The 15,524-nt window shown below is 44.3% G+C and overlaps 1 protein-coding gene across 5 annotated transcripts in view; it reads right to left on the bottom strand.

The window, feature by feature from the left end:
- The window catches only part of ARHGAP23 (Rho GTPase activating protein 23), a 606,970-nt gene that overhangs the window by 39,002 nt on the left and 552,444 nt on the right, over positions 1–15,524 (bottom strand). For all 5 annotated transcript variants that reach the window (XM_078645608.1, XM_078645607.1, XM_078645609.1 and 2 more), the window contains 4 exons: positions 10,049–10,348; positions 9,507–9,568; positions 8,563–8,687; positions 4,458–4,576 (listed from right to left, as the gene is read on the bottom strand). In XM_078645608.1, coding sequence (XP_078501734.1) covers positions 4,458–4,576; positions 8,563–8,687; positions 9,507–9,568; positions 10,049–10,348 — 606 coding nt within the window. The remainder of the gene's footprint in view (positions 1–4,457; positions 4,577–8,562; positions 8,688–9,506; positions 9,569–10,048; positions 10,349–15,524) is intronic.

Genomic DNA, 15,524 nt, shown 5'->3' with positions numbered 1-15,524 from the left:
GTACCGAGGCCGGTGTCATCATCAGTTTCTTTCCCTGGTCCCAGAGAAAGTCTATTATTGGGATAGACTTCGTTATTTTCTTTGTTTGCTCCTTAAAGTCATATAAGAAACACTCGGTCTAAGTTGATTCCATCTCCATATGAAATCGCTTCGCTGCTCTTTCCACTATTCTATGGAAACCGCCAATGTCCACTGGCGGTGAATCTGCCTGGCGCGGTTGGGGTGAAGCTGGGGAAGATGCCACATACTCTTCGTCCTCTTTGTGATCCGTCTGATCCTCTTGGACTTCCCCCTCTTCCATTTCCTCAGCCTCCTCATCTGATGATTCTATCACCTGAGGTGGCACTTTCTCATGAGTAGTTGGCCGTGTCTGTCTTGGGGCTGCCGCTGGTGTATTTGTAGCAGGCGTCGGGCCCCCTGTCCGAGTTGCCGAAGTTTCCGGGAAACGCTGTTTGTAGTCCTGGATAAGGTATTTAAGGTCATTCACAATTGAAACGGGAAGGCATACCATCGGGGTGACCTCTGTACGAACATGAGCTTGGAAAGAGTGTTCCTGGTAGCTCATCTCATCCTGTTCTTCGTCCGTGCTCTGACATTTCACGTGAAGGTCTGAAATGGAAGTAGCCTGATCCAGGAGTTCTTCTTCAGATTCTTCACTCTGGAGAATCTCCGTGGGCAAATGACTTTGTACCTTACTTGGTGACGTTGTTTCTGGTGTAATCTGCTTCTTGGTCAGTTTGCCAGACACAGGACCTTTTGCAGGAGCCCCTGCCGTCGTCCCTGGTGTTGCCGACGGTGGTAGGGTCAAAGCCGACGTTTCTATCAGCTTGGATTTCTTCCACGGCTCAGTGATGACTAATTCCGACGACGATCCCCCCGTCGACGGGACCCTCGTCGACGGCATGACCTTCGACGATGGTACCTCTGTAGACGATACTTTCTTCGTCGACGCCTTCGTCGACGATGCGCTCGTCGACGGTGCCTCCGTAGACGATACTTTCCTCGTCGACGATGCCTTCGTCGACGATGCGCTCGTCGACGATGCGCTCGTCGACGATTCATTCCTCGTCGACGTCTTCGTCGTTGACGTCTTCGTCGTCAACATTCCCGTCGACGGTGGACTCTTCATCGACGACGTCGTCGTCGACGGGGCAATCTTCGTCGTCGACGAGGTCTTGGACGTCGACGACGGCTTCAGCAGTATAATAGATGGAATAGGCTTACCAGCTGACGACGATGAAGGAGTCGTCGTCGTCGATGAGAAAACCGACGACACAGTCGTCGTCGCTGTGGAGACAGAAACTGGCGCCACAACTCTTTTTTGCGTCGAGGAGGATGTCGCAAGCTTGCTGGACGACTGCGTAGGCTTCTTAAAAGCCTGAGAGTCCTTTTCAGACACTGAAGATTTTGTCGATCTTGCCTCTGAAGACTTCTTTTGTACCTTCATAGGAGGAGTGTCTGAGGGGCCAGGGGAATCCACCCTTGGCCTCTTCAGGGAGACTTCTGAGGTCATTGAAAAGCTTCCCTCTGAGGAAATCACATTTTCCCTCTGTTTAAGCCTGTCCAGCCAGATGAGCAGGCGACCTTCTCTGTCCCTCAAGGTCTTGTTAGGGAAAGACCTACATATCTTACAGTCTTTAGGTATATGGTCAGGATAAAGGCAATATGAGCATAGGTCATGCTTGTCTTCCACATGTAGCCTTTTCTTCCCACATGAAGAGCAGGCCCTGAAAAGGGCTTTCTTCTGGGATTCAGACATGCCAGGATTTTGAAGAAATAAATCACTTACTTCAATGATAAGTGGTTTGAAGTAATCCTGTTCGAGATTTTTGAAGAAAGAACTCACTTTTAAAAGTGAACAAGTTGGTTTTGAAGAGATCCTGAGGAGAACTCAGGTTGGAGACTCCCTAGCATAACGTGCGGTAGAAAATCTGAGAGACTGAGGCTCCTGTCAGGAAGGTTCTAGAGGGAGGTGATAGCTGATTGGCTGGCTCTAAGAGTTTGGTCCTTTTTACATAAGGACAAGGATAGGCGACTAAGGTGAGGCCCTTAGGCCTATTTTTCTCTATGTATGTCTATAGGACATTACTTTTCTATGTACCGGAGGCTCCCGTCTCGACGACGGGGAATGATTCAGGCATGTGAATCTATGATTCAGGCATGTGAATCTATGAAAGACACCCCTAATACTGGATAACGAGTGGTTATCTGTAGTTTTTCATTTATGGTTGAGAAAGATTTCAACTTTGTTTTCTACCACACATTTAATGAAGAGTTTGAGGATTAAAGGATCCAACTGGAAGGGATTTTGTGAGAGAGACTTGTTCTGGCTAACATTTACAGGGATCCAGATAGAAAAAAATATATGAAAGGACAGGAAGACTGAGGAAAAGAGTATTGGACAATGGAGGAAAAAGAATGACAAGCAGGAGGGTGAAGCATTGAACAGAAGGATAACATTAAACTGCTATAAAAGTAATTGTGTATCTCTAAAAGATTCACATGCTGTGCATAATTTTGACATCTAATATTTGTGCTTGTAAAGATGTCTTGTTTTAGCCTTAAAGAAATATTGGACGTCAACCAAAGATATTTTGAACTCATAATGAAGTTATAATGAGCCAATCTCAACATATACAAAAGTCAACACAGAACAAAGAGTGTCCTAAACCTCAACAGCACCTTGATATTCTATTGTTTAAAATGTAATAATTAATAAAGTAAAAAAGAGTGCGTGATTGGAGAATGAATGTTTAACTGACCACATGGCTGTCCTGCAAATCTGTAGTACAGGAAATGTGACTGGGGAAAGACACAGATCCCACCTTGGCTCAAGCGTAATGTTGTTGGAAACATGATGGAAACGATGATGAAACTGATCTGCTGAGGGAGTCAGTCATATCCAGCCCACATCGTATGGTGAACTTGGCTGCATCCCTCCAATCAGCAATTGCTTGAGAGATTATGGCTCGGGTCTCCTGTAAGACCATGGGTAACACTTGCGCAGCCGAGTCCCAGAGAGTATGGAAATATCAGCCCAAAAGGCATGCAGTATTCACCAATCACAGGGCTAGGCTAGTGGAAGAGAACATCCTCTTCCTGAAGGTATCCAGCCATTTGGATTCAGTCTGTTGGAGTGGAAAGGATTCAGCCGGGGTGACCTTTGGAGGTGGAGGCCTGGACCACCACCCTCTCCAGGGTGGGATGCTGAGTGAGTAAACTGGGGTCCCCAGTGGTAGGGTGATGGCAGTGGACATTTGTCATATGAACAGGAGTCCCTGTGCAGGGCTTGAACTTGGTCCTGAGGAGGACATGGTTCTTTGGGGGCAATTCCCGGTTGAAGCACCTCCATAAAGATGTTCATCTTGACTACCACGGAAGGTAGCACAAGGTCCAGGACCTCATCGGCCTTCTGCACCACCATCGCACAAATGGCACCCTCTTCTGTAGCCACGGTAGGGAGAGATAACAGGCTTGTGTCTGGGGAGGTGTCCTGTCCACTGGCATTAGCCAGATCCTCATACCGGTAGTCCTCTGTTTCCACTAACTGGTATCCATCAGGGCCTACAGACCCCTACTATTATCCCCCCAATCCAGACGTATCTAATGAATAAGGCACTAGCTCTGCCAGGGGGAGTGTTCCCACCATCGGTTCCTCTCGAGCACGATCATGAACGTTGCACCGTTGCCAACGAGGAGCTTGAGAGATTGCTCCCTCAAGGCCTTGAGATGCGGCAATCGACACAGGTCTTAGTGTCATTTTCTGCACCAAGTACCAAAGGTACACCAAGTGTTGGTCCCCCAGTGACATCTGTCGGTGAAAGGTGCCACAGGGCTTGAAACCAGACTTTGTAGCAGACATCCTTGATGCACGAGGAGACAAAGTCCTGAAAACTCTAGACAAAATGTAGAAAAAAGGTCAGTGATAAAAACAGGGGATAGCTCTTCTCCAGATCTGCGCTGATGTGTGGTGCACTGTGCATCACACATACAAAGTGGGAAAAGCTTCTAAACTTGTCTAGGCATGGTATTTTGTACAGGAAGGGTATCCTTCCTGTACAAAACCTATGCAAGACTCAAGAACACACCCTAGCGCTATAGCACTAAGGTGTGTGCGTGGTGCTCGGCAGCTGAAATCAGTGCTAGCACTAGGTAGGTAGATATGGATCTCTCCTGCTCCTTCCCTGTCACTCAACGCAGTGCAGCCTCTTTGGGTTCTGAGCTGCGTTGCCTCATATCGGAAAGGTAGTTAATCTCATGTTGGGAAGAGAAAACTGGTAACATGCAATTGATATCTCAGAGCAGACAATTGGAATGCAAGTAAGCCCGCCCACATATGGAAAATAATATGTAGACAATATGCTGTGGGAATCTGACTTGAGAAAGGGGCTAAAATAAGGAGCAGTGAAGTTTGAACACCTTGTATTGGCAACTTTAAAGAGGTTTACCCTATTTACCTTATTGCTTGCAGATTGCTGGCAGTCTTCCAACCTTACTCCAAAAGTGCGTGGCCCAGACTTCTTATTCTTCTTCATAATGTTGATACTCCATGTACCACGGGGTTGGCCACTTTCTTCTGAAAAACAAAAGAACATCACTCAGGCTGTGAAATAAGTGGATTTGAAATACAAGTAATGTAACACCTTGAATATAGACATGCAGTAAGTTCACACTTGTGCATTCTTAGACCCAAAAGAAGACAAACACTAACAAACAAACAGCTGAAGTTCAAATGTATGTTAGGGATCTGTGCTCCTGTCTCAGATGTCAAGCATGGCAAATTATAGGCAACCAGACTTTGGACTTGCCAGTACTGCATAGCGACCCTTTGTCACATGTGTTACCTCAGCACTTTGCATTCTGGGACTTGCAGTTTTGCTATTGTGACTATATGTAGAAGCCATACAACTCTGCATGGTATTCTACAAGGTAAGTGCCTGAAGGTGTCATGCATGACATGGAGTCATTTGGCTGTCATGATTCAGGCTAGGGCCCTGAAGACACGTTCTCAGTCAGTTGTGCTGAGACACAACAGGCACCGCAGGTGATTTCCACAGATGGTAATTAGTAGCCGGGCCTTAGAGGGAAACTTTCATAATTGCAAAGGAAAAGGTTGCTTACCTGTAATCAACTGTTTGCAGCGTGCCGTGTTGTGGATCACAGGCTCTGCACTATCCATTCAAGATTTTAATTTCACTTTTAAGAATGACTCAGGATTACATAGCCAAAACCCACAAGGCATCAAGACTCTGCCTTCCTTTATTTTTTATGTTTTGCCCATCAAATAGGCGTGTCTGCTTGTGTGTGTAAAGTCAATAAAAGATGAAATCCTATTCAAGTCAAATAGCAAGCCCTCTAATTTCCATGTACAAGGGAGCTGGGTGGTATCGAGTGTGAATTTGTAATACAACAAGCTATACACAGCTGGATACAGGTAATATTTAACATTTGCAGCATATGATGTTGTAGATCATATGCAGTGCACTCACTTACATTCAGTGCCTCATCCACTTAAGGCTGAAGTGAGCGGAAAGTAGAGGTAAATGTAGTAAGGTTTTCGAAACTGTTTGACCCACTTTTGCTTCTTGTCTAGCATGAATGTCAACACATTAATGTCTCATAATTTTTGAGGAGATGAACCTGCTGCTGAATTGTAAATATCCTGAGGTGACATGTTGCCTAAGAATACAATGGTGTCTCCATTTTTTGTGTGTGCCTATGAAATGTTTGCGAATTGACTGTATAAGCCTTCATAAATTAGAATGCACAGCACAATTCATCTGGCTATGCCTTCTTGAGAGATGGGATTTTCAATGTGTAGGATTTTGAAAGAACGTTGGAATTTCAATGGTCTGATTGAGGTGAAAAAGTGATACCACCTTTGGAAGTAATCATGGATATGAATCTAAAAGCTACTTTATTCTTTCTGAACCAGAACAAAAGATTCATCTGCTGAAAGCGTTTTCAGAAAGTTGAGGACTGTTACCGCTAACGAAATTTTTCACGTTAGCTCCAGTGAACTTAAGTGTCTTGGACCAAAATGCAAACACATATGCTTTGTTAATACAATGCTAAGATCTCATGGAAGACACGTTTTACTTACCAGTAAGGGTTGCAGCTTGTTGTGTTGCAGCATATGTATGTACTTGTACCTGCTAGATGAGGTCTTTGTTGAGGTCTTGGTTTCGTCTTCAAGCACTACTCAATTCTACACAATTCACTGAGTTACAGACTCCAACTTAAATCACTTTTTCAATGTTTTCCTAAAAGATATGTGCGAAGATCCTCCACTGATAAAACACAGGACAACTATTCCAGATTTCAGGGGCCAGGATGGAGAAGGAATACCGACCAGTTCCAGGAAAGAGTTCATTTACAGTTTCGCAAAACGTATCAGAAAGTCAACGAAAGGTATAGGTTTCAGTCCCAGTATTTCAGGTCCTCATAGTCACACTAATGGCTTCAAGACACTCATCATCGTCGGTAATGAGGGAATCGTCTCTCACGGCAAAAGAAGATGAAGACCGAAGACATCCTCGTGGCAAACCACTGCTTTTATGACGATTAACTACATTTGATGCTGACGTTCTCCTGCCTGTGAAGGACCCACAACGCAGATCCTTGCCTGAGCTCATATATTATGGGTATTTGGATAAAATATAGAGTCATAAATATCGAGGCACACAAATATTGAGTTTTTAATATCATGACACATTAATATTGTGACGCAATAATACTGTAGCAAAAGATAACGTTTTTTATTTATTTGTATGTGTTTTAGTTCATAGTTTAATTGTATGTTATATACTTTTTGTATAATTGTTCTCAATAATTTTACATTATAGTTTTTTATTTGAATGTACTTATAATTTGTTATTTAATTGTTATTAGTAATTTATAGTGCCCTAGCAGGTTGTGAGGTTAGCAGGGGGTCAGGGTGGGAAGTTAAGTATAATTATTTAATCATTCATTTTAATAAATATGAATTATTTAATTGATAATTATGCAAATAGTGTAATCATTTATTTTGTAGGTGAAATATTAGGTGCGGGTTGTTTTGTTTGTAGGGATATTAGGTGGGAAGTTAATTAACTAATAATTAACTAATTGTTTATTATTAAATGACAATTAAGTAAATTGTGTGATTATTTTTCGTTATATTTTAGGTGTGTGTTTTTGTGTTTGTAGAGGTTATAGGGTGTGAAGTTAATTAAGTAATAATATTAAATATTTAATAGATAATTAGTCCAATGGTGTAATGTTATATTTTCGGTGCGGGTGTTGTGTTTGTAGGGGTATAGGGAGGGAAGGTAATTAAGTATAAATCAATTATTCTTTTTTAATTACAATGTAATTTATCAATAATTTAGTGAACTGTCCTTGGAGATGTGTTTAAAAACACAAACTTAGGCTAATGGGTGTGAAATGACTATGTCTGTGATAAAAACCCTTATGTAAATTCAACTGGAACCCCATAATGAAAAGCGACTTGTAACTTGTTCTTGGTGCCATTCTACAGCTTGTATTGCAAGCCGTGGCATTAGATCACTTTGGCCTTCTTATTCTTTTTAACCTGATGGGCAGTCTGCTGGTTTGGCACGTTAATCTTCAACATTCCTTACGCTGCAAAACCAGTGGTTCGCGCAAGATATATTGTTGTTTAAAGAGTGAATCAGAGACAGGCTGAATGCTTTGCGATTCGTACCAAGAATTATCACTGCAGTTTGCTGGAGCCAAGAGATCTTCGATGAGCTGGAGTGTTCCTTCTAATTGTTATGATGATGATAAGCAAGCTGTCCAAAATTGAAAACGAGTTGAGCACCCTCTGTATTCATCCACGTAAAACTCCAAAATCATTTCCAGAACAGAACATATTCCATGTTCAGCTAGGAGCTCAAATAATCAAGGCCTGAAGCCTCCTTTTCCATGTAAGGTGCAAGCACATGGAATACCCTCCTAACAAAGACATGAAATTTACAAGCTCACTGGAATTTTAGGAAGAAAATTAAGATCTGGCACTTTAACACAGCTCAGATGCACCATATATCTGGCGTATCAACAAGGTATGGCATAAGCAAAAAGAATCAAAGAGAGCACATAAGTCAAGAGATTTCTCATATATTTGAATCTGATCAGATATGCCATGTAGCTAAGATATGACACAAACAGCAGCATGTCACTGGCCTTGGGCAAATGGTAAAGCCCCACGACACCCCCAGACAAACATACTTCTATAGCCCATTTCCACCCAACGGGCATCAGACAGACCAGGACACAACATACCCAATGTATTCATCACAGGATTACTAGGTCTTAGCATAGGAAAACTAAGAATCATGTACAAAAGCAACCAGAAAGCACTGTAAGATCATAGCAGTTGTCGATTGTGTGCTAAACATATGCTTATTACTTAATAACATTATGGTGAAAGAGATACAAACCTTAAAAGGGGAGAGAGAACAAAGACAAAGACAGACACAAATCAGCTGTAAGAAGAAGAGATCAAAAGGAAGATGAAAATGGGGTAATGTAAAAGCAAAAAAAGAAGGCTTGGATATTCACCTTTGGTAGCGGGATCCTGCCGAGGGGGTCGAGGTGCGCTCATGCCCGCTTGCCTCAGGAAATCTGGTTTTATCCCCAAACCACGAGAGCCCTTCGGAGATGAGTCAGGTTTAGTCCCAGATGGACTGTACAGGCAATGGAAATAAGAGGAAGTAAATCCAGAGGGACCTTATGAAATACAACACCATCTACTGAGATTGCAGTGTGTGTGTTGGTATGTGTGCATGTATGAAGACTGGAGTGGAGCGAGGCTCTATAGGTAAGGAGTCAGGCGTCGTAGCAGAGCAGTGTCTGAGCTGCACCAGGAGGGCTGTGAGTGGGTCTCAGTGCCCCGGCAGTGGGAAGTCTGGGACGCTTTGGATTAGGATAGAGGTGCACTGGAAGTACTTTATATGGAGAACAGCAGAAGTTGAGACACGTTCAATGTAGGATATGTGTGTGTGTGTGTGCTCTGGTAGAGCTACATGACAAGGTTGAGATGCATTGATAGAGCTGCATGTTCTAATACTGGAACAGCAAGGAATACCATTAAGAGGGACAAGAGAAAGGAGTGGGATTTGAAGAGTATGAAGGGTGTGCGTTTATGAGCGTGTTTGGATGTGCACGCAACGGTATGATTCCCAATCCTCACATTGCTGGGGAAGCTACTTGTAGATGTGGGTGCTCCGGCCCTGCACTGGTAGATGTGGGTGCTCCAGTCCTGGAATAACAGGGTCTCTGCAGTTCGGGATTAAGGTGTATAACAGATGTGTGTACGGGTCCTAAAATAGAATTAGCCAGGGGTGCTCCATGTCAGGATAAGGGTGCTTTAACAAAGCCTTGGGCACCTTCACAGCTGTGAAGGAATGAAGCCTGCCAATGGCTGCTTAGTGTTTCTCTTCCTGAACTTCTTCCTCGAAGAACACTTTAAGATTATATACAGTGCAGCAGGAACGCAGTCTTACCTCACTTTCCGATAATCATTTAACTTCTTGTTGATCAGTGCCTGACTTGCAAATCCTGGGTCCTAAAGGAAGACAAACACATTAAGAATCTGCTCAAAAGTGGCTTCGACTGCCCTGGACTTCCTCTTACGCCTTCTGCGGGGCTGACACATATTGGTAGAAGGTCTGGCAATATATGGAGATTGCTTTAATCTAACTTTCATGAAATACCACGGATCAGAAACCAAAAATTAACATTCTGAATAGGAGACTTCAATTAAACAAACATTAACTAAAATAAGCAGGGAAATCAGATATCTACATTATTGTGCCCTTGGGTAAAATTGGAATATATTTACACACATTTAGTTAATTAACTATGAAATTAAAACAGTAATCGTAAATGGCATTAGTAATCAGCCAGGAATGGGGTAAGACATGCATTTTAAGTGTTTGCAGGGCACAAAGCTAGGGTTACATGCAGGAGACCAGCACCCACGTCACAGTCTCAGGTGCCACTGCAGCACCTGCACATAAAGATGAGGATGATGATGGTCCCTCACCTCGCCCTCAGCCTTGCTGTCCTCCCGGATTACTTTTATCCAGCCCAACATGTCATCGCGGTCCTCAGCCTGAAAGAGATATTCGCAGAAATCAGCAGTCGTTAGCCGGAACACGTGCTTCCTCTTGGTGTCGCTGTAGGAAATGTCGACGAGACATGCCCGGATGTTGATCGGCTGCTCCTCCTCACCTTGGGGAGGCACCGCAGTCACCGCCTCCCGCCGGTCCTTGTACAAGTAGAGCAGGTGAGTGCGGAGAACAGAGAAGACTCGCTTCCATTGTCGAAGGCCACCACCAACTTTCTGCAATGGAAGGGGAGACAACATCAATGCCGTGACAATAAGGGCCAGCAGGATAAACTATTTATCCGTCATGTGAGTTCTCCAGGTTTCCATCTATCACAGATCCATATACATTTTGAATAAAATGTCTCCATTATCAGGGCAAGAATCTCAGATTTTTTTTCAATTAACTGTTCTATTTATTTCTTGTGCAGAGCATTAACCAGAAAATAAATCTAGTCTAAAGTGCAGGTGGGGTGACAAGGAGATGGGACAAAAGACGAAAGCAGGAATTACATCGATTATGGGCAAAATAGACATCTCAAAGTTCAAGTGTTCTTTAGTTATCAGGAGAAAGATTGTTTGAAAGGATCTTTTTAAAGAAGGTATTTAAGCTTGCGAGTGATGAGGAAGTTTTATAATTGGAGCGGAAGATCGTTCCATTGTTCAGTTCCCGCTATACTGAGGAGATTCCCACCATGTCTTTTGGAGTTGATAAGGGTTCTTTTCATCTAAGACAGTTAGAATAAGTCTGTGAGCAGGCCTCGAAAATTCATTAAAATGTGAGTAACTTGAATAATCTGCTCAACATAATTGTAATGTACTTGACCCATAAACTGGTCTCATTCTGTTATCCTAGGCAAATATTTTATTTTGCAGTCAACTTTTTCTTCATTATCACAATGAAAGCACCTTGCGAGTTACGTATTCCTGATGTACAAAAAAAGACTATTTGGTTTAATGTAATAGACTAAATGTTAGCTCCATGCATAATAAAAATCTGGCCCACATATAGGGTACATATGACCCCAACTTACTTTTATTTTACTAATAGCATTGCCATCAGGTTGGGGGCAGAAAAGATTCGCAGTTCTTCTTTAACCCCTCCCATGCTCATGACGAGCTGAGCTCGTCATGAGCCACGGTGGCGCTGTGCGCACCCCTTCCACCCCCCAGCACAGCGGGGAAATTAGCCCCGCAGGCAAGGGGCTAAAAACTCACTTTTAACAAAAATATCCCTAAAGCATGGACTGGTAGTGCACTCATTTACAGACAGCACATTTTCCATTTAAATGGCCAAAAACATTCCCACTATTGTGAAGTTTTATTTCTAAAACTATATAGTGTATAAAAAAATCATCTGTAGAAATTAGGTTTCTGCAAAATATTTATCATTTGCACATCACCAAGTAAGTTCATTCTATTAAAAAAATAAATCATCACACACAATTACAAAACAGGGGCTTTCCCAACTACTGAAATGTATTTTGAAAGGTTTGTCCTGTTCACTTTTGAGCTTTTTAAATGTGTTTTAGAAAAAAAACAGAACATCCTACAGCCTTTCATTTCACACTTTTTGTACAGCACATTTGTCAGACAGTTCCCTTTACAAAATCCTCAAACTTTCCAGTCAGAAAATGAAAAGTAATTGAAGATGTAAACTGACTTTTGACCTCTGTCTCTGAACAATGAAAAATTTGACAACATAAAAACAACATTTAATAGTATCTTTAATGCTCCTTCACTTTGTGAGTGAACAGGACACCTGTTTGTCAGCTCGCCGGAAGGGGCGAGTAGATCCTAAATATTGTTCGTCCTGATAAAATATGACTCATAGCAAGTGGGCGAGCAGATTTGGTAAGATACTTAAGGCGGTGTACAACCTTTACAACGCAACTTTTACCACGCAGTGCCTTTACGACGCAACTTTTACAACACAAACCATTACAACGCATCGCGCTGGGGGGCGCTCTAGGATAGGGAATATATTTAATTTACTATCCAACACCTTCCCTACTATCCACGGGGACTGGAGTTGGAATAGTGAATTAAATAAATCACTATCCAGCGCCTAAAAGCACTATGCGTTGTAATGGTATTCGTTGTAAATACCGCGTTGTAAAGGCATGCGATGTAAAAGTATGCGTTGTAACGTCATACATCCCTTAAGGCTGACTTCCAGATTACACAAATTGTGCTTAGTATGATCTATTGTTTTATGGGGATTCACTTTCCCTTATGTTGGTAAGCAGAGATGTGGTCGCGTTTTTTTAGGCTGAAGAGGTGTCTGATCACTGTGTTTTGAACCGTGTGAACTTTATCTGATGTCTTGAGAGATGTCACTGAGGAAGACAAGAAAAATGTAGAAAAGCCTAGAAAGTACAGTTGCCTGAATGAGGATGATTGATCCCTCGCAGATTGCTGGGTGAGCAGCAGATTTTAGATAATTTTTTAAAGGTGGTAGAGAGCAGTTTAAAAAAAATTGCTTCAGCTTTTTGGGTGAATGAAAGGTCTCAAAAGGGAAAGGGCATGTTCTGTATGGCTCCCCACTACTCATCCGGCCCTGAATAGCAGTTAAAAGCAGGGCCAGATGATTTTGCGGGCCATACATAGCATAAAATTATAGCTGGGTAAAAAGCAAAAAAGGGGGATTTTTTCACCTCGGGGTTCTGAGTGACATCATAGACAAGTCGAGCTTCGCTCTCGCCTATTTGATGTCACTCTGGATCCCTCTGTGAAAAACATCCCTGTAGCACAAGTTACTACTTGTGTAACGATATATCTGTAAGAGACATTAGTTAGTGATAGATTCCTCACCTTAGAATATCCCTAGGCGTCAGACTGGATCTGGAAAGTTTTTCGTCAGCAGTACCTCGGCGCGTCGTAAGGTGGCGTTGTGCGGCTCCGCGTCTATCACTGGTGTCGTAGGTGCCGAGATGACGTCACGGAGACTACTTAGGCGCCACCCATGGGCGCTGACGTCAGTTCTGTACACGACTTTCCGCGCCAGGAACGCAGAGCCATGCAAGAAACTGATCACTGGTGCCATGAAACTAGGGCCCTGAAAAGGATGACCTTAACCCTAGAAATCAGTTCACAGAACGGGGAGGATGGGTGGGGCGGTAAGGAATCTATCACTAACTAATGTCTCTTACAGATATATCGTTACACAAGTAGTAACTTGTGCATCTGAAAGAGACATGTTAATGACAGATTCCTCACCTTAGAATAGATACCCCAGCAATACGAACCCCGGTGGAGGGTCTGCGAACAAGATTACACCAGAAAGTCACAGAGAACAGAGCGGCCAAAGAAGCTGTCTCTCCGGACTTGACTGTCAAGGCAATAATGCTTGGTAAACGTGCGTGGTGAGGCCCACGTAGCTGCCTGACAAATGTCCTGCAAGGGAACTCCGTGTCTCAAGGCAGTAGTGACTGCCGTTACCCTGGTAGAATGGGCACGCAACCCCACAGGAGGCTCCTTCTTAGCCAACGAGTAACATGCTTTGATGCACAGAACGACCCACCAAGAGATAGTTCATTTGTGCACGGCCCGACCTTTTTTGGCGCCCACGTAGCCAACAAAAAGGTGGTCATCCACCTGGAAATGTTGTGTGCGCTTCAGATAGAACGAGAGCGCACGTTTTGGGTCCAGACGGTGGAGCCTCTTTTCCTCTTTTGAAGGATGCGGAAAGAAGGTGGGCAAAGTGATGGTCTGCCCAATGTGGAAGGATGAGACAACCTTTAGCAAGAAAGAAGGACAAGTCCTTAAAACCACTGTGTCCTGATGAACAGAAAGAAAAGGAGGTTTAGAAGAAAGAGCGTGGAGCTAACTCACTCTTCTGGCAGAGGTGATAGCTTCCAGGAAAGCCGTCTTTAGAGTGAGAAGACGTAAGGGACAGTTATGAAGGGGCTCAAAGGGAGCGCACATCAGATAGGTCAAGACAAGATTTAAGTCCCATTGAGGCATTATGAAAGGCACAGGAGGAAACGTGTGTGTAATGTCTTTGAGGAAGCGGCTAACAACCGGGGACTTAAAAGGAGAAGGCTGATCTGTAAATCAAGAAAGGCGGAGATAGCCGAAAGATAACCTTTGATAGTGCCCAGAGCAGAGCCCTGCTGGGCCAAAGAGAGAAGGAACAGAAGAACATCGGAAAGAGGGGCAGAAAGGGGATCCACCGCCTTTCCTGTGCACCAATGCCACAAATTTCTTCCACCTGCAGGCGTATACCGTCTTAGTGGAGGGACGCCTGGCAGCCAGAATGACATCACAGACTTCAGGAGAAAGATCGAAAGCTGACAACTGTCGCTGCTCAATCCCCATGCATTGAGGTGGAGGCTGGACAGGTTCGAGTGGAGGACCGTCCCCTGCTGCTGCGACGGTAGATCCTCCCGAAGAGGCAGTCACATCAGGGTATCGATCGCCATGCTGAGTAGCTCGGGATACCAGTATCTGCATGCCAAATCCAGAGCCACAAGGATGACTTGGGCCAGGTCATGCCGAATCTTCTTCAGCACTCTGGGCAGAAGTGGTATAGGCGGTAAGGCGCACAACAGACCGCAGCTCAACTCGCGCCGAAAAGCGTCGCCGAGCGAGTGCCGCCTTGGAAATTCCAACACGCAGAACTGATGACATTGCACATTCTCTTCGGTGGCAAAAAGATATAACCAAGGCTCTCTCCACTGTAGAAAGAGACCTTGCGCCCAGTTCAGACGCCATTCGTGATCCATCATGCACCGGCGGCTGAGTTTGTCCGCCCTGGCGTTCAGAGAACCTGTCAGGTGTTGAACCACCAAGGTAATGCCTTGATGTTCCAGCCATGTCCAGAGGGGCAGAGCATCCTGACATAGGGTCCATGACCCCACACCGCGCTGTTTGTTGCAGTACCATATGGTGGTGGTGTTGTCCGTGAACACCTGCACTACACTTCCCTGGACAGAGGGAAAGAATGCTTTCAGTGCAAGTCGGATCGCCCGAAGCCCCACAAGGTTGATATGGAGCCGGGACTCTGCCGGAGACCAGAGGCCTCTGATGGCTGCCCCATCCCAGGAGGGACGCATCCGTCACCACTGTGTGGTCCGGTTGGGGAAGGGATCTGCCATTGACCCAAACGCGATTTGTGAACCATCACTGCAATTGTTGTGCAGTGCCCTCCGAGTTCTGGACTTGATCGGACTGGTTGCCCTGATTCTGTGCCCACTGGAACGTCAGGTCCCACTGCAGAGCCCGCATATGCCATCTGGCATGTGGCACCAGCAGGATGCAGGTGGCCATTAGGCTCAGGAGCCGGAGGGTCATCCTGACTGAAACCCGGGATAGAGGCTGAAAGATCAGAATCATAGCCTCAATATCCCGGACTCGCTGCTCGGGAGGATAAACCCGAAACTGCGTCGAATCGAGAACTGTTCCGATGAAG

This window comes from Lissotriton helveticus, chromosome 5_1 (genome assembly GCF_964261635.1).
Source record: "Lissotriton helveticus chromosome 5_1, aLisHel1.1, whole genome shotgun sequence".
Taxonomy (NCBI): Eukaryota; Metazoa; Chordata; class Amphibia; order Caudata; family Salamandridae; genus Lissotriton; species Lissotriton helveticus.
The sequence above is the reverse complement of the archived record's forward strand: the minus strand, read 5'-3'. Positions and strand labels throughout refer to the sequence as shown.